This window comes from Phalacrocorax carbo, chromosome 1 (genome assembly GCF_963921805.1).
Source record: "Phalacrocorax carbo chromosome 1, bPhaCar2.1, whole genome shotgun sequence".
NCBI classification, from domain to species: domain Eukaryota; kingdom Metazoa; phylum Chordata; class Aves; order Suliformes; family Phalacrocoracidae; genus Phalacrocorax; species Phalacrocorax carbo.
This window is the reverse complement of record NC_087513.1, coordinates 55913733-55932127: the sequence shown is the minus strand read 5'-3', so window position 1 is coordinate 55932127 and position 18395 is coordinate 55913733. Positions and strand designations below refer to the sequence as shown.

General features: G+C 49.1%; 1 protein-coding gene across 8 annotated transcripts in view; it reads left to right on the top strand.

Moving 5' to 3' along the window:
* The window catches only part of ZC3H7B (zinc finger CCCH-type containing 7B), a 49965-nt gene that overhangs the window by 27104 nt on the left and 4466 nt on the right, over positions 1-18395 (top strand). For all 8 annotated transcript variants that reach the window (XM_064453580.1, XM_064453617.1, XM_064453590.1 and 5 more), the window contains exons 15-22: positions 1948-2048; positions 2734-2915; positions 6537-6622; positions 12122-12255; positions 13524-13629; positions 15004-15112; positions 16851-16984; positions 17791-17954. In XM_064453580.1, the coding sequence (XP_064309650.1) occupies positions 1948-2048; positions 2734-2915; positions 6537-6622; positions 12122-12255; positions 13524-13629; positions 15004-15112; positions 16851-16984; positions 17791-17954 (1016 nt within the window). The remainder of the gene's footprint in view (positions 1-1947; positions 2049-2733; positions 2916-6536; positions 6623-12121; positions 12256-13523; positions 13630-15003; positions 15113-16850; positions 16985-17790; positions 17955-18395) is intronic.

Here is an 18395-nt window from a genome sequence, read left to right as displayed (position 1 = left end):
GCAGGCAATCAAGCCCAGTCAACATTTGTTCATGAGAGGCAGGTCCTGCTTGACTAACCTGATGTCATTCTATGACAAGGTGACCCACTTAGTGAATGAGGGAAAGTCTGTGGATGTTATCTAGCTAGGCTTTAGTAAAGCGTTTGATACTGTTGCCCCCAGAATTCTCCTGGAGAAACTGGCTGCTCATGGCTTGGATGGGCGTACTCTTTGCTGGGTGAAAAACTGGCTGGATGGCCAGGCCTGAAGAGTTGTGGTGAATGGAGTTAAATCCAGCTGGTGGCCGGTCACAAGTGGTGTTCCCTGGGGCTCGGTTTTGGCCCCAGTCTTGTTTAGTATCTTTTACAGTGATCTGGACGAGGGGACTGAGTGCATCCTCAGTAAGTTTGCAGATGACACCAAATTGGGTGGGAGCGTTGATCTGCTGGAGGGTAGGAAGGCTCTGCAGTGGGATCTGAACAGGCTGGATTGATGGGCTGAGGCCAATTGCATAAGATCCAACAAGTCCAAGTATTGGGTCCTGCGCTTGGGTCACAACAACCCCATGCAACACTACAGGCTTGGGGAGGAGAGGCTGGAAAATTGCCCTGTGAAAAAGGACCTGGGGGTGTTGGTCGACAGCCAGCTGAAAATGAGCCAGCAGTATGCCCGGATGAACAAGAATGCCAATAGCAGCCTGGCTTGTATCAGAAATAGTGTGTCCAGCAGGAGTAGGGCAGCAATCGTGCCCCTGTACTTGGCACTGGTGAGGCCATACCTCAAACACTGCATTCAGTTTTGGGCCCCTCACAACAAGAAAGCCATTGAGGTGCTGGAGTGTGTCCAAAGAAGAGCAACAAAGCTGGTGAAGGGTCTAGAGAACAAGTCCTCTGAGGAGCAGCTGAGGGAACTAGGGTTGTTTAGTCTGCAGAAAAGGAGGCTGAGGGGAGACCTTATTATTCTCTACAGCTACCTGACAGGAGGTTGTAGCGGGATGGGTGTCAGGCTCTTCTCCCAGGTAACAAGCAACAGGATGAGAAGCAACAGCCTCAAGTTGTGCCAGGGGAGGTTTAGATTGGATATTAGGAAAAATTTCTTCACTGAAAGGGTTGACAAGCCCTGGAACAGGCTGCCCAGGGAAGTGGTTAAGTCCCCATCCCTGGAGGTATTTAAAAGATATGTAGATGTGGTGCTTAGGGAAATGGTTTAGTGGTGGATTTGGCAGGCTAGATTAACAGTTGGAATCGATGATCCTAAAAGTCTTTTCCAACCTAAATGATTCTATGATTCTGAATGTCCCAGCCAGTGCCCTACTCCCAGAAGGGCAGTGAGCAGTGGATGCAGCTGTGTAGGAGGAACGAGAGGTAGTTTTCCTCCTTCGCCCTGCAGCTGAACTGGGTGTGCACAGCCTCATGGGATCACCTCTCTCTTCCTCTGTCTTGAGATGTTGCTTTGAACTGTAATTTAGCCCCAGCTACTTTAGAAACCAGAACCCCATAATGCAACAAATTCCCACTTGATGTCTGTGCTGGGCCACTGAGTTGGTCAGTTAAGGATTGGCTTGTACCATCTTGATGCTCTGCAGCGGAGAGTTCCCCACACTGGCAGTGGTGCATGGAAAGAGACATGTTCTTTGCTGTGAACTGGCTGTTGTTTTATTTTTCCCCATTGTTTCCCCCTTGTTCTTGCTCTGTTGGTTAGCTGGGAAAGAATATGTGGCTGTGACCAAAATTTTTCCAACCACAATGGAAAATACCATTGAGAGTAAGCCAAAAAATGTTGCCTGGAAGCTTTTCCAAAAATTCGCTTCCTTTATTTTAAAGCCCTGCCACAAAGTTTTCACCAGGCTTCTTCTAACTTTAAACATTAGAATAGGCTGGCTCTGGTTCTCCTTCCCCTTCCAAGTGAAGTGGCTCTGGTTCACTGCTCTCTAAGATTTTGCCAGCATGCCAATTCTTCTCTTCTCAGATTTGCTTTGACAGCAAACCCCGGATTATCAGCAAAGGGACCAAGGACACACCATCTGTCTGCTCCAACCTTTCTGCGAAACACAGTTTCCATGACAACAAGTGAGTGAACATTTTTTGTGCTGATGGGAGCAACCTCTTGTAAGTCCAGCCAGTTTAACTCCAGGGCCCTGGTCTCTTTCTTTCCTCCCCATGGGTTCCAATCACAGGGCAGCTGAAAGCATGAGAAATCGCACTGTGTGCTTCACCCTGCATGTTTGCTTCTGGTGCTGAGGGATTTCAGGTATCAGCAAAGCCCTTTGGAGTCAGCCTGAGTTTTCCATTGACTTAATTTGCCCTTCAGCTCGGCCTTTACATAAAGGTCAAACCAAAGATCTTCTAGCTCAGGATCCTGCCCCTGGCTGGATGGTAATGAATGTTTGGGAAAACAACTATAAGAACCATGTCAAGTACACAGTAATAGAACCCCTTCTGGTTCCTGGCAACCTGAGACTTAGGGACTTGCTGAGCCAGAGGAGTTGGTATCTTTGCTACATATTTTGAAATGTGCCTGATCTCTGAACTTAAGCAGAGCATCATCCATGGGCTGAGGAGGTTGAAAATACCCACCTAGGATTGACAGGGTGGGAGGGCAGGGATTTAGTTTTCCCAGTGGGAGTCTGCCTCTTCCAGAGTTGATTTTCTGTGTCCTTTGCCTGCCCAGTCAACTGTCTGAAAGTCACATGTAAGGAGGAGGGGGAGAAGATTTGATCCTCTGGTGCTTCATATTTCTCTGGCCTGACTGCAGGTGTCTGGTCCACATCGTGCGTTCCACCTCCCTGAAATACTCCAAGATCCGCCAGTTCCAGGAGCACTTCCAGTTTGATGTGTGCCGACACGAGGTGCGTTACGGCTGCCTGCGCGAGGACAGCTGCCACTTTGCTCATAGTTTCATCGAACTCAAGGTCTGGCTGCTGCAGCAATATTCAGGTGAGTGTGACTTGGTGCAGGGCTGGTGACGTGTACACCAGAGTTTCCTCCGGTGTGTACCTGGGGCCAGTTGAGAAGGAGAAGAGGGTGATTTAGGAGTACTGAGAAGTTGTTACTGACTTGTGCATATACTTACTCTGTCTTCTCAGGGACATAGAAAAAAGGGCCAAGGTGTTCTGTGAAACAATTTGGCCCTTGCCCCTTTACACGTGCTACTGTAGTTTGCAGACCAGGAAGCCTTTTCCTTGGAACCAGCTGCATAAGTTGAAATGATTATTAGGTAGGGCTGAATCTCCAGAGGTGTTATGGTGCTTAAATCCTGTGCAAGACCCTAAATAGCAATTGGGCCCCTGAGTGAGCATCTGGTGCAGCGAGAATGGCAGCATGCACAGGTGGCAAAGCAGTTATATAAAGGAGGGCTGTGCATCTCCAGGTTCTGTGAACAAATTCACCAACAGCAGGAAATGACAAGATACTTGGTCTTCCCAAAAAGTCTTTGATGACATAGCTCTGAAGAGACTATTGCAGAAATAATATTCAGGCCACATCTGACACTTTCAGTCTTCTCTCTGTCTTTGACATGTTGGAGGGTTTCTTTTGCTGCTCTCCTGTTAACCAAGTAGATGCTGGTCCACCCACAATGCTACCTACATCTTTTTTTCACCACAGGCTCTTGTTTAGTGCAGGACCCAGCCCAGTAATGGGAGTACTTCAGAGAGGAAACGTGTTATGGGTGTTTCTCAGCATTCTTTGATGTAATTGGGGGCACCTTATTTAATCTATTGCTCAAGCGCCTGTCACTGTTGTTTAGTGCAGACCTTGACCTTGGCTTGGCTCATGAGGGACAGTAATGAACAAGTAGCACACTGTGGCAAATGCCATCTTTTATTTTTCCCGCTCAGCCTCACCGGTAGCCCCAGGAAATTAAAAAATTACAACTTCAGAGTTTCTCAGACAGCATGTTGCCTGTGAGCTGTAGGCCACCTACATGCTTATGATACTGCCCATAATACTCTGGGAATTCAGCCTGTAGAATAAATGGTTAGATTGATTTTTGCTTCTTGCCTTCTTTACCTGAAGAAGTTGTTTCCAACAGGGAAGCTGAGTAGATTAAACAAGCTATGAGTTTAGCTGCAGAGGTGGTCAGTAAACTTGTGCTTATTCCCATCTTTTCAAAAAATGGGAGAGCCATCATCTTTTTGGTTTTTTTTTTTTTTCCTGCAGCACTGTATAAATGAGCCTGCTTTCCTTGTGAATTTGGCTTCCTGGAGTGGTAGTTTGTTACCTCTCTTAAGCATAGTCCTCGTTACAGAAACAGAGTTGCAAGGTAGTTAGCACTTCAGCGATTTAGGGAATGCTTTAGCTTTGGAGCAGAAGGTTTGATCTGGGCACCATTTGCTCAGCAAGAATAGGAAGGGGGCATCATTCACAGAGCTTGCATTTCAAACCAGGGGGCTGTTGATATTCACAGCCATTTGAGCTTTTACGGAGCTTGTGGCTTTGTTCTTGGGGATAAAGGATTGTATTAGTGGAGTAAAGGTTCCCAAGATCAGAAAATATGGACAGGCAGGACTGTTTTCTTGTTCACTGTGGCTTTTCACACATATATCTTGCTATCTTCTTCCATCAATGGAAATCACAGAGTCTTTGTCCTCACTAGTGATGTTGCAAAAGATGCTGAAATGTTATAAGTAATCAACACACAGGCCTTTTGGTTCCCAGATCATCTCTTTGGGATAGTTCATGCTTTGGAGAACTGGTGCATTAGAAAACATCCTTTCATATTTGGGTGGGGTTTTTCTTCCCAACCACCACATTTCTAGGCCGTATTGTTGAGTTAGTTGAAATTTCTGGGACTGGAAGAAGACAGTCACAGCAAAGAACTTCATTTGAAATGCAGTCTTCTGACATGAGCTGTATATGCTTCTCCTGTTGGTTCTGCACCCCAGAGATCACAGTGCAGGTGTGCAGAATGGAGAAGATGGGAGCTGCTTCGGCCCTTTCTCTGCCAGGTCCAGTGCAGCATGTTAACTTTTTGCTGTGGTTTTTCCAGCTTTATAGTTTTTGTTCCCAAAGTACAGATCAGTGTTGTGTCTAGCCCTAGATTACTTGGACACAGAAGAGGGAGTTGCAGTTTTTCTAACTCTACAGTTTCTTCTGGGATTAGTGGTTAAGAAGGAGAAAATCCACAAACAGCTCTGATGTGGGAATAGTACCAGCTATGCAGCAGCTGCCATTTTGGAGGCCTGAGCAAATATTCTTGAAGAATGGTAAAGTTCCCTGGATGCTTTTCATCCTGTCCAAGCCCTGTACAAACAGCAGTATTGTTGCCTGGCAGGGACCTGGACAGCTGAAATCACAGATGGGGAAACTGAGGTCAGGAATGCTGTGACTTACCCAAGTTACACACAGCCTAAGCTGAGATGAAAACTTGTGTTTGCTGGCCCTTAAGTTCTGGAACATGCTGGCTCCCAGATCAAAGATCGTGTCCATATGGCATGCCTGGGGAACACCTCGCTTCAATAATAAGAACTGTAGGCAAAAGCAAATCAAACCTTTTGCAACATCTCTGTGCTGGGGGTGTTGCATCAAGGCCATCCATAGGACCCATCCTGTTGCAGTTAGCTGGCCATTATAAGACACTAGCTTCAGTTTGTTTTGGCAGCTATCTTGGGTCTTTACAGCACTTAAATAACATGGCTTTTTTGTAACAGAGTCCTCACATTGACGAGAAGGTTCCCACTCTTACATACTTTTCTCTTGCTGTTTAGTGCTCTGAGAATCGTAGCACCCATCTGGCTGGTTGGTGCTGGCAGGGGCTGTTCCCTCGCCACTTGACTTGGTCAGGAGCTAATTCCTTAGATAAGGTTGACCAACCCTTCTTCTTGATATTGCATTTGTGATTCCTGAAACCTTGCAGATCTTTCCTTGCTGGTTACATACTAGCATCTGTTCCTTGCTAGCTTGTTTGCACTGTGGGTCTTTCCTTGCTAGCTTGATTGCACTTGGTGTTTGTCTGTGTTGATTTTCAACTTTCCTCTTTGCCTATTGATTGATGGGCAGCCCCCACAACTTGAATTGTGTAACAGGCTAATTAATCTCAGCAGGGATTAGGCGGGACTTCTGGAGTCTTGGAGATGCTAGGTGTCTCAGTGGGATATCTGTGATCTTCCAAGCTAGTGGCAAAAACTCCAACATACAGCAGATCAACAGTACAAAGTATTGTCTTCAGGGACTTGGGTAGGATCTGTTGATACAGTGTTGGGGGACAGCCTTGGTTAAGGTCTTGACCCCAAGTCAAGAATCATCATCTTGGAGGCAGCATCTGGGTGCTTTACAGACAGCCTGAGCAGAACGCCAGGTCTGAATGAGCCCAGGAGACCAAACTCTTCCCCTTTCGTTTGGCTTGTAGGGAGAGAGGAGCTTCCTTAGCCTGTGCTTAAGCACGTTCTGTGGTGGGTCTCCTCACAACCCATGTCCTGACATTACCAGTGGGACTGTTGGGAGCTGTCAGCCACATAGGGTTTCTAAGGCCCAGCGTAGGAAGTCCTGCAACTTCTCCCTCCCTTTCTTCCATTGGCCAAAACAGGGTAGCTCAGTTCTGTCTTCTTTTGTTCCCAGGAATGACCCATGAAGATATCGTGCAGGAATCAAAGAAGTACTGGCAGCAGATGGAGGCACATGCCAGCAAACCAACCAACAGCATGGTAAGGTGCATCTAAGGCTTGCAGCATGGTTTTGCTCCCAACTGTTCCACCACTTTCTTTTCCTCACATTGCTGTGCCTGAGAGGTACCAGGCTGGCCATTGAGGAGGAGGACAGCTGAGAGCTTTCCTGGTTGCATTGCTAGTGATGAGCTTTGTGCCTTGTTTTGCAGCATTGCTATCTGCTCTGTTCAGTGGTGGGGTGAAGCCTACAAAACAGGGAGGGTAACGCGCAGAGAATCGTGCTTCCTGCGACACTTAGCTAGTGAAATCAGAGGAGACTTTGTGGACCATGGCCACACAGAGTGGGGACCAAAGGTGTCCTGCCGCCCTTTAGTGGCTAAGGGACGATATCGCAGTGTGAAGGACTATAAGAAATGACTCATGATCCACAGGACTGGTATAAACACAGGAGTGGAACTTGCAGCTCAGGTGCTGCTGAAGCTGGGCATAGATCTTAGTGGTGCTTTGCCAGGAGGAGGATGTGAGCTTTGCCTCTCTTTGTGCCACCAGTCTCTCAGTGTGGGAGAAGGTGCCTCTGGATGCACCCTCTAGCACTGCCAAGAGCTTTCTCTGGAGAGGTGTGTTATAAGTGAAGGACACCTCTTTGTTTGCTTTATTCCAGCCTGTTGGCTGCCTTATCCTCTTCTTTTCCCCAAGGGGTGTTCTGTAGTGTAGGGGCAGAGCCCACACAGTGAGGATGATTCCCAGCCCATCCCTGAGGTTGAGCAAAAGCAGTTTTGCCATTAGAACAGGGAGTTTTTTGTTCTCTCGTTACTTTCAGAAGATATGTCTGATGAGATGAGAAACTTTACGCCTCCTAGCAAGCTCTCAGGCATAGGACCAATTCTCTCCCCTGCAAAATGGTGGGGAAAGTGTTGTGAATCCTTTTTGTTCCCACTTGACAGCTTTCTTTTCCCTTGTGGAGGCCTGAGCTTACCACCCCTTAGCCCTGTCCCTTACTCTCAGAGCAAGGGTGCTTCACCTTTGTCTGTACCTCTCACCCAGGAGTCCCTCTGCAAAGACCAGCACTGAGTGCAGCCTGGGAGCACCCTGCGGATCTCTTTTTTTATAGGAAAGGGATCTGAGTCACTCATGCGGTGTGTAACAGCTTTTTTTGGCTAGGTTATGGGCCAGCAGAAGTGTTCGGAAGGCTGTAGGGCACTGATGCTGGGGAAAAGCAGGTCTGGTGGGCATGGGTTAGCTCAACAAGAAAGATGCAGGTGACTACACTGATGCTTGCAGTGGACTCTGTGTGCACCTATGCACTGGTTATGCTGCATGAGATGGAGTCACCTTTGAGGAGATGCTCAGCAACATACCTGTGTGGCCCATTCTGCTGTTGTGGTCTGAAGTGGTCGGGGGAGAAGAGTGAGAAGCAGCAGTCCAGAGTAACCAAGGTCTGTAGTTCTCAAAGCCATCTGAGTTGCTTAAGGAATATGTTCTAGCCTCTCAGGAAGCTGAGAGAACAAGTTTCTACACCCTGTATTATATGAGAAGTGAGCCTGAATGATCCCTGCAGACAGACCTGGCTATGATCTCTTTCTGTCTGGTGTGGGGACAGAGGCAGCTGCCTGTGTCTCCACAGTGGAGGAAACTAAGTGTGAATTTGCAGCAGTTCTTGACAGTAGCTGGATTTATATGAGCAAACACTGCCCCGTGGAGAGTGAAGTCTAGTGACTGGTTGTGTCCTGCCTGCTGTGAATCTGCATGAGTTTTCCAGAAAGCTCAATCTTGCCATTCTCTGTCCATAATCTGGGGATAAAAATGCATGTATGGACAGCTGTTTTCCAGTAAGCCTTGCAGCTTCAAATTCACCTTTGTCTGGAGGTGCTGCTATTGGGAGAACAAGTTGTTCAGCAGGCATGGTCAGAGCATGTCCTCTGAAGCATGTGGGATCTGGATGTTGAGTGAGGGTTTAATTTCTGGCTGTTGGGTCTTGCAGGGCCAGAGGATCAGGAAGAGAAACACCAGTGCCTGCTACATCAGCTGCCAGGGTGTGGGCAGAGAGCTGCAGTTTCTGGGCCCTGTGGGCACTGTTAGGGCTGATGCCCCATGGCAAAGCCTGGTTGTGCCCCACAAATGCCTGTTGCAGAGCTAGACTGCACCCTCCACCCTTCCAGGGCATCATTTTGTGCGGAGACGAAGCAGCAGCCTTGTTGTTACAGTCAGAAAGTGCCTCCCAGCGGCACCATCAGTTGTCTGTGGGCATTGACGGCCTGGCACTGGCACTGTGCAGGGAGACAGAGTCGAGCTGGTCACATACATGTGTTTGGAATAGCAAACCATGGCTTTGGCATCAGCACATACTCAGCCAGAGGGCTGTGCTCCAGGATGAGACACTGGCTTACTGCCAAAGACCCCAGGGGCAGGACTAACGTATCTGTTGAGACATGTTTAATTTTGTCTTTATTTTCTCCCATCCAAGCAGGCTAACATGACTCAGAGTTTTCTCAGCGTCCTTCCAGCTTTGGCTGTTGGCTGCCTGGCAAAGACAACTTCCCAGGAGTGCTGTAAAAGCAGGCACCTCCTTCCCACTATCCCATGTGATCCACAGTCACCCTGGTGCCCTCTGGTCAGCGGAAGCAAAGTCGCTCCCAGGGATTTTGCTGCAGTTTTGTCGCAGCTGCTATTTGGACTTAGCGGTGAGGCTGTCCAGTTGTGGAGAAAAGAGGCAGGCAGTGTAGAGGGACCCAACAGCTATGGTGATGCAGGTCAGGAGACTTAGGAACAAATGGAAGCTGAAGATACACTGCTTGCTAAACACCTGCCAGGGATCTTGCTCTTGGCCGCACAAATTTGGCACATGGAAGCTGCTGTAGGAGTAAACCCAGTGGCTGCAGATGGAAGAGGCAGTCAGCAGGAGAGACCATTGTAGGTAGCTGGGTGTCCTTGGCTCCCATCATATTCCTGAGAATTGAGGGGGTTTAGTGCTCTGGTTTTCTGGTTTTTGAAGGCTATTCTGTTTTGCCTCGCTAGCCAGCTGCAGGACCCTCATAAAAACTGGCCTCAGAATTAGCAATTTAAGCATGGAGAGGAAAGTCTCTAATAAGGGGTACTTGCACCCAAGTACAGCTCACTTAGGTGGTCAAGTAACCTGGGCTCCTCATATAAGCCCCTGAGGCACATGGCTCCTCCAGAGGCCGTTTCAGTATCACTGGGAGGGGTTCCTGAAGTTGTGAGACATGAGTGGCCGTGCCGGGGCTGTTGCTTTCTGCAAAGCCTGAAGTGGAGAGCTGTCGTGCCAAAGACTTTTATTTATTTGGTTGCCATGGTGCATAGCTAACACTATATTGTCTGGCTTCATAGCAAGGGGTGGTGCTATAGCCCGAGGCACTTTTGCCTGGCTTCGTCTGCTAGAGCCTCATGTGATACGAATTTCCACACTGTTGGCTATCAGCAGTCTGCCAGGTATGTGTCTTGCCTTTACAAATACAGTCATGTAGCAGCAACAACAGCAGCTTTGATTTTTCACCTGGCTCCTAATGCCCTGGGAGCATACGCACCCACTGGATTGACTAGCAGTTTGCATGGCTCTGATGAAGAAATGCACGGGGCTTCTTTTGGTTAAGAGTTTGTAGAAAAGGCAGCCGAGATCACCAGAATTACCTGAGAAATATTTTCTTTTTCTCTGATCTGTTGTGTCATCTGGAGACACTTGATTTTTCGTTTTGCTGGGTCAGTAGATTCAAGCCAGGCTTCCTGGCTGTGCTGAGATCTGTCGCCTGGACGATTATACGGCAGATGGCATTGAGCTGGTAAGAGGGAATATGCCAGCAGTGCTGTTTTGTTACCTGAGGCCTATAGGTTTGGTGAGTCAGTGGTGAGCTGTAGTGTAATTTTCTTTGGAGACAAGTGGAGATTAAAACTACTGTTCAAAGGCCACACATCTGAGAGGGAGGCACCTTACTGCTTTCTGTGATATCCCAGGTCTCAACCCTGCTCATCCACAACAAGCTGCTTTGATGTGTACTTGGTGGTCACCAGCACTGGTGAAAGCTGACAGATGAACGAGTCACATGCTGGATGCCACCAGAAAGGCTGTCCCGCAGGCGAGTAGGCCAGAATCGCCACTGCTTTTCAAGAGAGATGATGGTTCTCTGGAAGGGTCTTTTTGCTGGGATATCCAGAGCAGTGATAGCCCCTTGCAGTCAGCACAGACAAAGGTCAGCTCTCTGGTCAGCTTTTCACAGTGATGGAGGACCCTTCGTATGTCAGCTCTGCTCCTCTGAAAGACTGGATCTGGAGGGTGCACAGTGGTAGTCAATAGCTTATGTGGCGTTTCCTGGGAGATGCTTTGATTTTGCACCTCCTGTGCTTGCTGTTTTTCCTGTGCGAAGGGATGCATGTAGGGTGCACACTACTGCTAATCAATTGCTGGCAGAAGCCTGCTCCTTGGGGACATGGTTTGCCTGTGTGCTCGTTATTAGCTGCTCAGGGTTAGAAGTCGAGGCATGGCAGCTGGGATGGGCTGCTTATGTGGTTAGCACTCAGAGAACTGTTCTACTGGTACATGACCTTTTGTACTTCACAGTCAACTTGATGAGCAGGGTGTTCTTTTAGGTTCTTTCTTGTACATTCACATACTGTTGTGCCCAGGGCCACTGGTGTCCAGTCAGGTTTGCTCTTTGGTTTGAAAACAAACTGGAGACACCAGCCTCATGTCTTCCAGTGGTGGTATAAAATGTAAATGGCTTTCCAGAGATTTGCTTAGAAAATGTGAGGCAGCGGTGATATGAGACTGGTTTCATCTTTTTTCCCCTCCACAATCATAATCCCAAAAAAGCCTCTCAAGGAGACAGGTAGATGGCCAATGAAGTTAAGTGTCTGAAAGGATATGAAATATGTGCATTGACAGTTGTACCTCTGTCCAGAGATCACGATTAACTGCCTGTGAGACTGGGTGCAAAGGAACTGTGAGGGATGGAAACCTGCCCAGAAGTGTTTTTGAGGGGTATTAACAAAAGGACCCAGCACTGGCTTCAGTGTATCAAATGGTAGATGTGACATGAGCCTGTTCATCCAAAAGTGGGGGTGGTGAGTCCTGCACTGTAGCACAGCCTGGCCTCCTCCCAAGGGGGCTCTCTCGGCTGTGTGACTGAGCCCTCTGCATGGGTAGCGAGGGAGATGTGAATTGCCCTCCCTGCAGGGAAGCAGGGATTAAGTGCTGGGGCAGATCTCACAGATGTGCACGTGTGTACATGGAGGTGTGCTGCAGGGGTTTCACAGCCAGGCCTGGTCAGTGCTTGAAGCTGCCAGGCTGGCTGTGCTTTTGGCCAGATGTCAAAGCCCAGGAAATCATGCTGAAGCAAGTGGTGGTTTTGCTCCTGTCTGGTATCTTGACAGGCCACCAGCTAACACTGGCAAAGGAGAGCTGGGCTGTCTCTGATTTAATCTGGCTTGTCGCTGGCACACAGGCGTGTGGGGAGCCTCCAGCGTCTCTGTGGCAGTTTGGGGTGTGCGTTTTGGCTGTTTGCCTGAGGTTGTGGTTCTCTTCCCCAGGCTTCTCCCCGGGCTCCCACGTCAAGCACCTTTGACCTCCAGATGAAATTTGTGTGCGGCCAGTGCTGGAGGAACGGGCAGCTGGTGGAGCCAGATAAAGACCTCAAGTACTGTAGTGCCAAAGCCCCACACTGGTGAGCAATACAACCTTCTCTTTCACCCACCCCTCCTCGAGGGCAGGAATTTCTCCTCTTACATTCTCCAGGGCTTCCTTTGGCCTTTTTGGAAGAGGCTGTAAGGTTTCCTAGCAGCCTCTAGCTGCCTGGGGTGTTTGTCACTACAGCAAACATTGCAGATAGCTGTTTTCTAGTTGTCAGCTCTCTTTTTTACTGTTTGTATTTGCTGCCAGCATTGTGCAGACTGTTACTCCTGGTGCATGCAGACAAGTGCCCACAATTCCCTTTTTTTCCCAGTTGCTATCATTTCTTCTTAGCAAGGTCACCAAGATAGTTCTCCTTGGCACTTGTTTATACTCTTAGATGTTTGCACATGTCTGTCAGGTTGCTATTAGCAATGATTCAAGGTACTCTGCCTCCTTTCAAATTAGTTTCCTTGGCTCTTTCATTGCTTCATTGCTCTTCTCTAACACGTCTTGTCTGTTTGCACCTCCTGGCTCCTTGGGGCCAGTTGAGGATGTTCGGTGTGATAGAAGAAGAGGAATATCAGCTGGGAAGACTCCATTGGGTCATGGAAACTGTGGCACCTCTCACCCAGGCAGCCTGGCAGGGTAGACTGGAAGGGTTTATAGAACTTCACTTCCTATAACACAAGCCACAAAGGCACAGTCCAGCATCCTATTGCAAATATAAGACCTTTGATGAAAAAGAGACAGAAGCAGCAGTTGCTCGAGGAACAGAGCAGGTGAGGATCACTTCCTGGAACAGGCAGGATAACTCCTCTTTGTGCAGCCTCTGAATAGAGCCGGTGGTTTTGCACAGGGTATCTCCTGGTAATCGTTTGCTTGGGCTGCAGGAGAATTAATACTTCCTGGCACCTGTTCATAAGACAGTGCTTGTAATGACTTGCATTTCTACTGAACCTTTCAAACAGAAAATATTCCCACATGTTTTTTGCGGATCCGATTGCACAAGAATTGGCTGTGTCAAAAGGTGGAATGCATCATCACATTGGGATGCCCGTGTGAGACTTGGGGGAGACTTCTGGCTTTATGAGAAGACTAACCCCAAGAAATATGTGATAAGTACAGGGAGAAATCCTCCTAAAACACTCTTCTTGTGGATTATGTGTCACAGAGGTGTGTGTCTAGGAGAAGCCAGATAGTGGCAGGGACAAGCTGGACTGGAGGACATGGTCATCTCTCAATATTTAAGGGTCTCTGAGGAAAATAAAACCTTATTCTGTTCTTCCTTTTGCCTCTCTTGATTTATTCTCTCTTCTTCAGTTGGACGAAGGAACGTCGCGTCCTGCTGGTGATGTCCAAAGCAAAGAAGAAGTGGGTGTCTGTCCGACCACTGCCTTCTATCCGCAACTTCCCACAGCAATATGATGTAAGCCCCATGCCCAGCACGGCCAGGTGCCCCTTCCCTCCCAGCATGGAGTAGCACTTTGAGGGCAGGTCCCTTGTAGACCTGGCAGGGAAGCAGGCACATGTTGGCTGAGGTGGAAGGCAAGGACAGGCTGAGGACAGCAAGATCTCAAATGCAGCCAGCAAAAGGGTGGAGCAGGAGAAGGAGCAGCAGGTGTTAAACCACTCTATGCACATATGCAGGTTTCTGATGTTGCTATTAATGTAGTCACCATCTCAAGAAATGGCTGGCACAGGGTTTGGAAAGGAGATTTAGGTCTTCCCTTAGGTCAGGGTTTCTCAATGTGGGTGAGAGGCGAGATGGAGAGTGTGGGAGAAGCTATCCCTGCCTTTGCTGTGGCTGTGCTGCTGTAAATTGTGAAACTTGCTTATGATGTGTTTTGAAAGCAAAACTAAGAACTCGGCTAAAAAGACATGTGCTGTGAGGAAAACTACAGATTTCCAACCCCAGCTGCAAATATGGCGATTGATAATTTCTCTCTCCCTCTCCTTTCCTTTCCCCCTGAAAGGAGAAAGCGCCTCTCCCTCCTACACTATGGGATCTGCTGCCCCTTAGTCCATGGGCAGGTGTAAGGCCTTGAGAGCTCTCCAGTTGCAGGCCAGTTGCTAGGAGTTGGTGGGGGGAGCAGGAGTTCTTTACTCTGTTGCAGCAGAAGATGAGGCCAGCAGGTGAGTCACAGATTATGCAGCAAAGGCAAGTTGCCTTATGAGTGTGTGCTTTGCCTGAGCTCCTGCGAAACTGGAGCAGTGTTGTCTCTTCCCCCCAGTTTGCGTGTGCCAGCTGGTCTCCACTCTGCTGTCCTCCTGTGATGGCAGGACTGGGGGAGAAGGGACAATCATTAAATATGATGCTTGGAAAGCTTCTCGTTTTCTCTGGCAATGATGCTGTTGGTAGCTGTGAGGTAAAGTTGTGCACACTAGTGAAGTCTAAGCAACCCGTAAGGCCACTTTTTACCTGCCTAGAGATGGCTGGAGAATGAGTCACCTTTGGGAACCAGCAACGTGACCAGCAGGAGACACTGTTGGGTTGATACAGGTTGCTCCCTGCTGTCTCCCCCAGGGCCAGTGCTAAGTGTACCTGCAACCAGTTGCCTATAGAAATGGCAACGAGAGCCCAGGTGCCTAACTGAGCTGCCTGCATGTTTATAGGGAAGTCTTTACCTTTCACGTCATCAGGAGCTTGAGGAAAAGAACCATGAGTTAATGATGTATGAAGTGTCCTGTTTGCGACCTCTCCTGTGTGCAGTTTAATGTCCCAGGTGGTTTTTTGAACCCACTTTCCCCTCTAGCAAGGAGTGTTTGTGCAGATGCTAAATTTTGCTCTGTCTTTTAACAGTTGTGTATCCATGCACAAAATGGCAGGAAATGCCAGTATGTGGGCAACTGCTCCTTCGCCCACAGCCCTGAGGAAAGAGACATGTGGACCTTCATGAAGGAAAATAAAAGTGAGTGGGGGAAACATGGCCAGAGAGTTTGGCAAGAGGGAAGAGGACATTTGGACGGTGGGTACAGGGTCTGTTAAGGCATACTCTTGACAGCAGAGATGGAGCTGGACAGAGCTGGTACCATAAGCTTAGGTGGGATTATGGGGAAAGTCTGTCTACAGTTATTTAGAGCTGCTCCTTTCTTAAGCATGGATGTATATCTTGAGTCCCTCACTTGGACTAGTGCATATAGGTTACACGTCTTGCATTTCTCCATTGCTGCCCTCCCTTTCTGCAGCTCTTTGAATCCACCCTCTGCTGTCCCCCCGGTTGCCTGTACTGTCCCAGGCCTGGCTCCGTATGGAGCTCTGCCAAAGCACCAATCCTGACCTGTAGTTGCTCCTGTATCTTTCTTGTCTGTCTTATATCTGCCTTGGCTTTCTTGCCCATTTCTGCTCATATCCCTTGCTCCTGGGCTGCAGCACTCCCTGCTTGTGGCATTGAATTCAAAGGGTTGGATTTGAGATCCAGAATGAGAACATCGTTGGGTGGTGCCTTTGTAGAAGAGCTTGTCTGGAACTGATTATGCAGTCTCCCAGCTTACTTTTTGGGGGGTAGCTGGGGGGTTGCCCATGTCCTGAACAGCCAGCTCTCTGGCAGCAATCCTGGTTTATTCAGACCAACAGCAAGCTGGGAAAAAATACTCTCTTTGCAAGGCGTGGTTGTCCAGGTGCTCACCTAGCTCTATTGGGAGATGCTGGAAAGCTTGAAGGGTTTCAGGCCTGCCCCGAGTTCATTCGGTCTTTATGCTTGGATGGAGGGTCTTCCTTTCTGCTGGGCCAGACGCTGTTATTTGTTACATTTCAAGTAATTTTGTTGCTGAGGCATTTAAAGCACATCAGACCAGTCTGGGTGTGTTTGCTCAAGCACAAAGGTGAATCTTCAAATGACAGCGTTGTTTCAGTTTGGGGAATTTGCATTAGTTATCCCCAGTTGCCTTCAGTTCCTCAATTACCAATTTAGCAAGGAGTAAATCACTAATGCATCCCACTTACAGCATCACATCAGTGTCTGCAAACATTGGTGTTTCCATAGCTTCTCTTAGGAGCTGATCTTGGAAAAGCAGATGTGCAGTCAAAGCTTCCATCCAAAATTTCCCTTCCCACTAGTATGCTGAGTGGGTTTTAAACCAAAAGCACCAAGAGACTTTGCCTGCGGTCCTCTGGGCAGGTTTTGAGCTTGGGCCAAGCTATCATTAGGTCTTCCTCCCTTCCCTAGTGCTTCCTGTGGCCAGCAGGCTTAAGGGCTCTCCTCCCTCTGAAATGCTGAGGATGAAGCTTAGGCTTAGAGGGACAGGACTGATCTGAATCCAGCCCCTGCCTTACTTAGCTCCCTGGCTGGAGTGAGATGTCTGGGGACATCTCATGGAGAATCACCTTGTGGGGTGAAGTCCGTGGAGATCTTGGGGTACTTCCCCTTCTTCCCGAATACTTTGCGTAGGTGCTGTCACGGTTGCCCCTCAACTCATAGAAGACACCCCCCCACACCAGGTGGTGTGGTGTGAATTTGGTTCCTCTCCATAGGGCTTTCATCTGAGGAGGTGATACCAGGCCTCCCAAGCATGGGCCTTCAGTCTGACAGCAGCTGCTGCTGCGCAGGAGAGGGGAGGGAAGGGCTGCCCCAGCATTTGTCCTTTTCTTATAGCTTGTGCACAGTGTGGGAGGTTGTCTGAGTGACTTCACGAGTTGCCTTTGTGCAGTACTAGATATGCAGCAGACCTATGACATGTGGCTAAAGAAACACAACCCTGGGAAGCCTGGAGAGGGGACACCACTCACCTCACGAGAAGGGGAGAAACAGATCCAGATGCCCACTGACTACGCTGACATCATGGTAATGAGCTGATCTCTTGCCCTTCATCCCTCCTTTTCCTCCTCAGTGCTGATAGCCTGCCCTCTCTTGTGCTCCAGGTATGAGCTACAAGGGACTGGATTGCTCTTGTGGGAAAGAGCCTGTGCTAATATAGGTTAAATGGACAGCTTGGAGCAGCACAGCAAGGGCAGCACAGATGAGGTGGGAAGGGATTGACCCAGGGTCAGCAAGGCTCTGCAATGGCTTTTCTGCTAATCCTCAAATCAGTAGGAGTCTACCTTGGGTTCCCTTCTGCATGGGCTCAGCCTCTCCCCAGGGTTCCTGTGCGCTCCTGGGAAAGCTGGCAAAGCCATTGCTGGCCTGTCGGAGAGGAGGAAGAAGGTTGGAAAAGAGCTGCGTCTGGAGCGCAGAGGCCTGGGAAAACTAGGGGCAGATGTGTCTCCTTAGCCCAGGGGTGGTTGCTGGTGTAAGGGTTTGTGCTCCTGAAGAGTCCTGCGTTGCCTGAGCACCTGGTGGCCTTGCAGTCAGACCCCACCGGGGCCGTTGGTAGGGGCAGGGGGACTATGTCAGTGAATTGAGCTGTCCTGTTCTCTGAGCCCATTTGAGCTGTAGGTAGACCTCAGTGAAGCATCTCCTCTGCTCCCCCTTAGTGGCAGCATGATGCCTTGAAGATGGCATAGCAGGGAAGTGTGGGAGGTCGTAGACTGAGCAGAGCTTCCAGGATGCTCTGGAAGGAGAAGGGGGAGAGGCAGTGCCAGCACAGGGAAGGCCCATGGATGTGACTGTTAACACACTTACTGGCCCTTTGCCCTTTCTGCACCGGTTAGATGGGTTACCACTGCTGGCTCTGTGGGAAGAACAGCAACAGCAAGAAGCAATGGCAGCAGCACATCCAGTCGGAGAAGCACAAGGAGAAGGTCTTCACCTCGGACAGTGACTCCAGCTGCTGGAGCTACCGCTTTCCCATGGGCGAGTTCCGGCTCTGCGAAAGGTGAGGTTGCCTCATCTCCTTCCTGTGCTGCTGCTGCAGGGTTGGGGCAACAGGCCTGGGGTCTCCATCATCCCTCCTCTCCTCCTTCACCACCACCTCCTCCTCCTCTTACGGAGTCCCCAGGGACTTCCACTTGGAGGAAGAGTAGGATGAGCTGACAGTTTTGGGTGACGTTGAGGCTGCTGTTGGATCCCAGAGGTGCTCAGCCACACTACTGAGTGTTAAAAACACATTTCTGAGCATGTGTCTTTAGAAAATGAGAGCAAGCTTCATGTCTGCACCTGTGCCCTCCATAGCAAGGGTGCTTTCAGCTCTCAGGCTTCTGCTTGGCCTGATGCTCGGGGGAATCCCAGGTGCTTTATTAAATGGTTTGAATGTCTCACACCCTCTGAATCAGTGCTTTGAGATGTCTTCAGAAGGCTTGTGATGGTTAGAAATGCC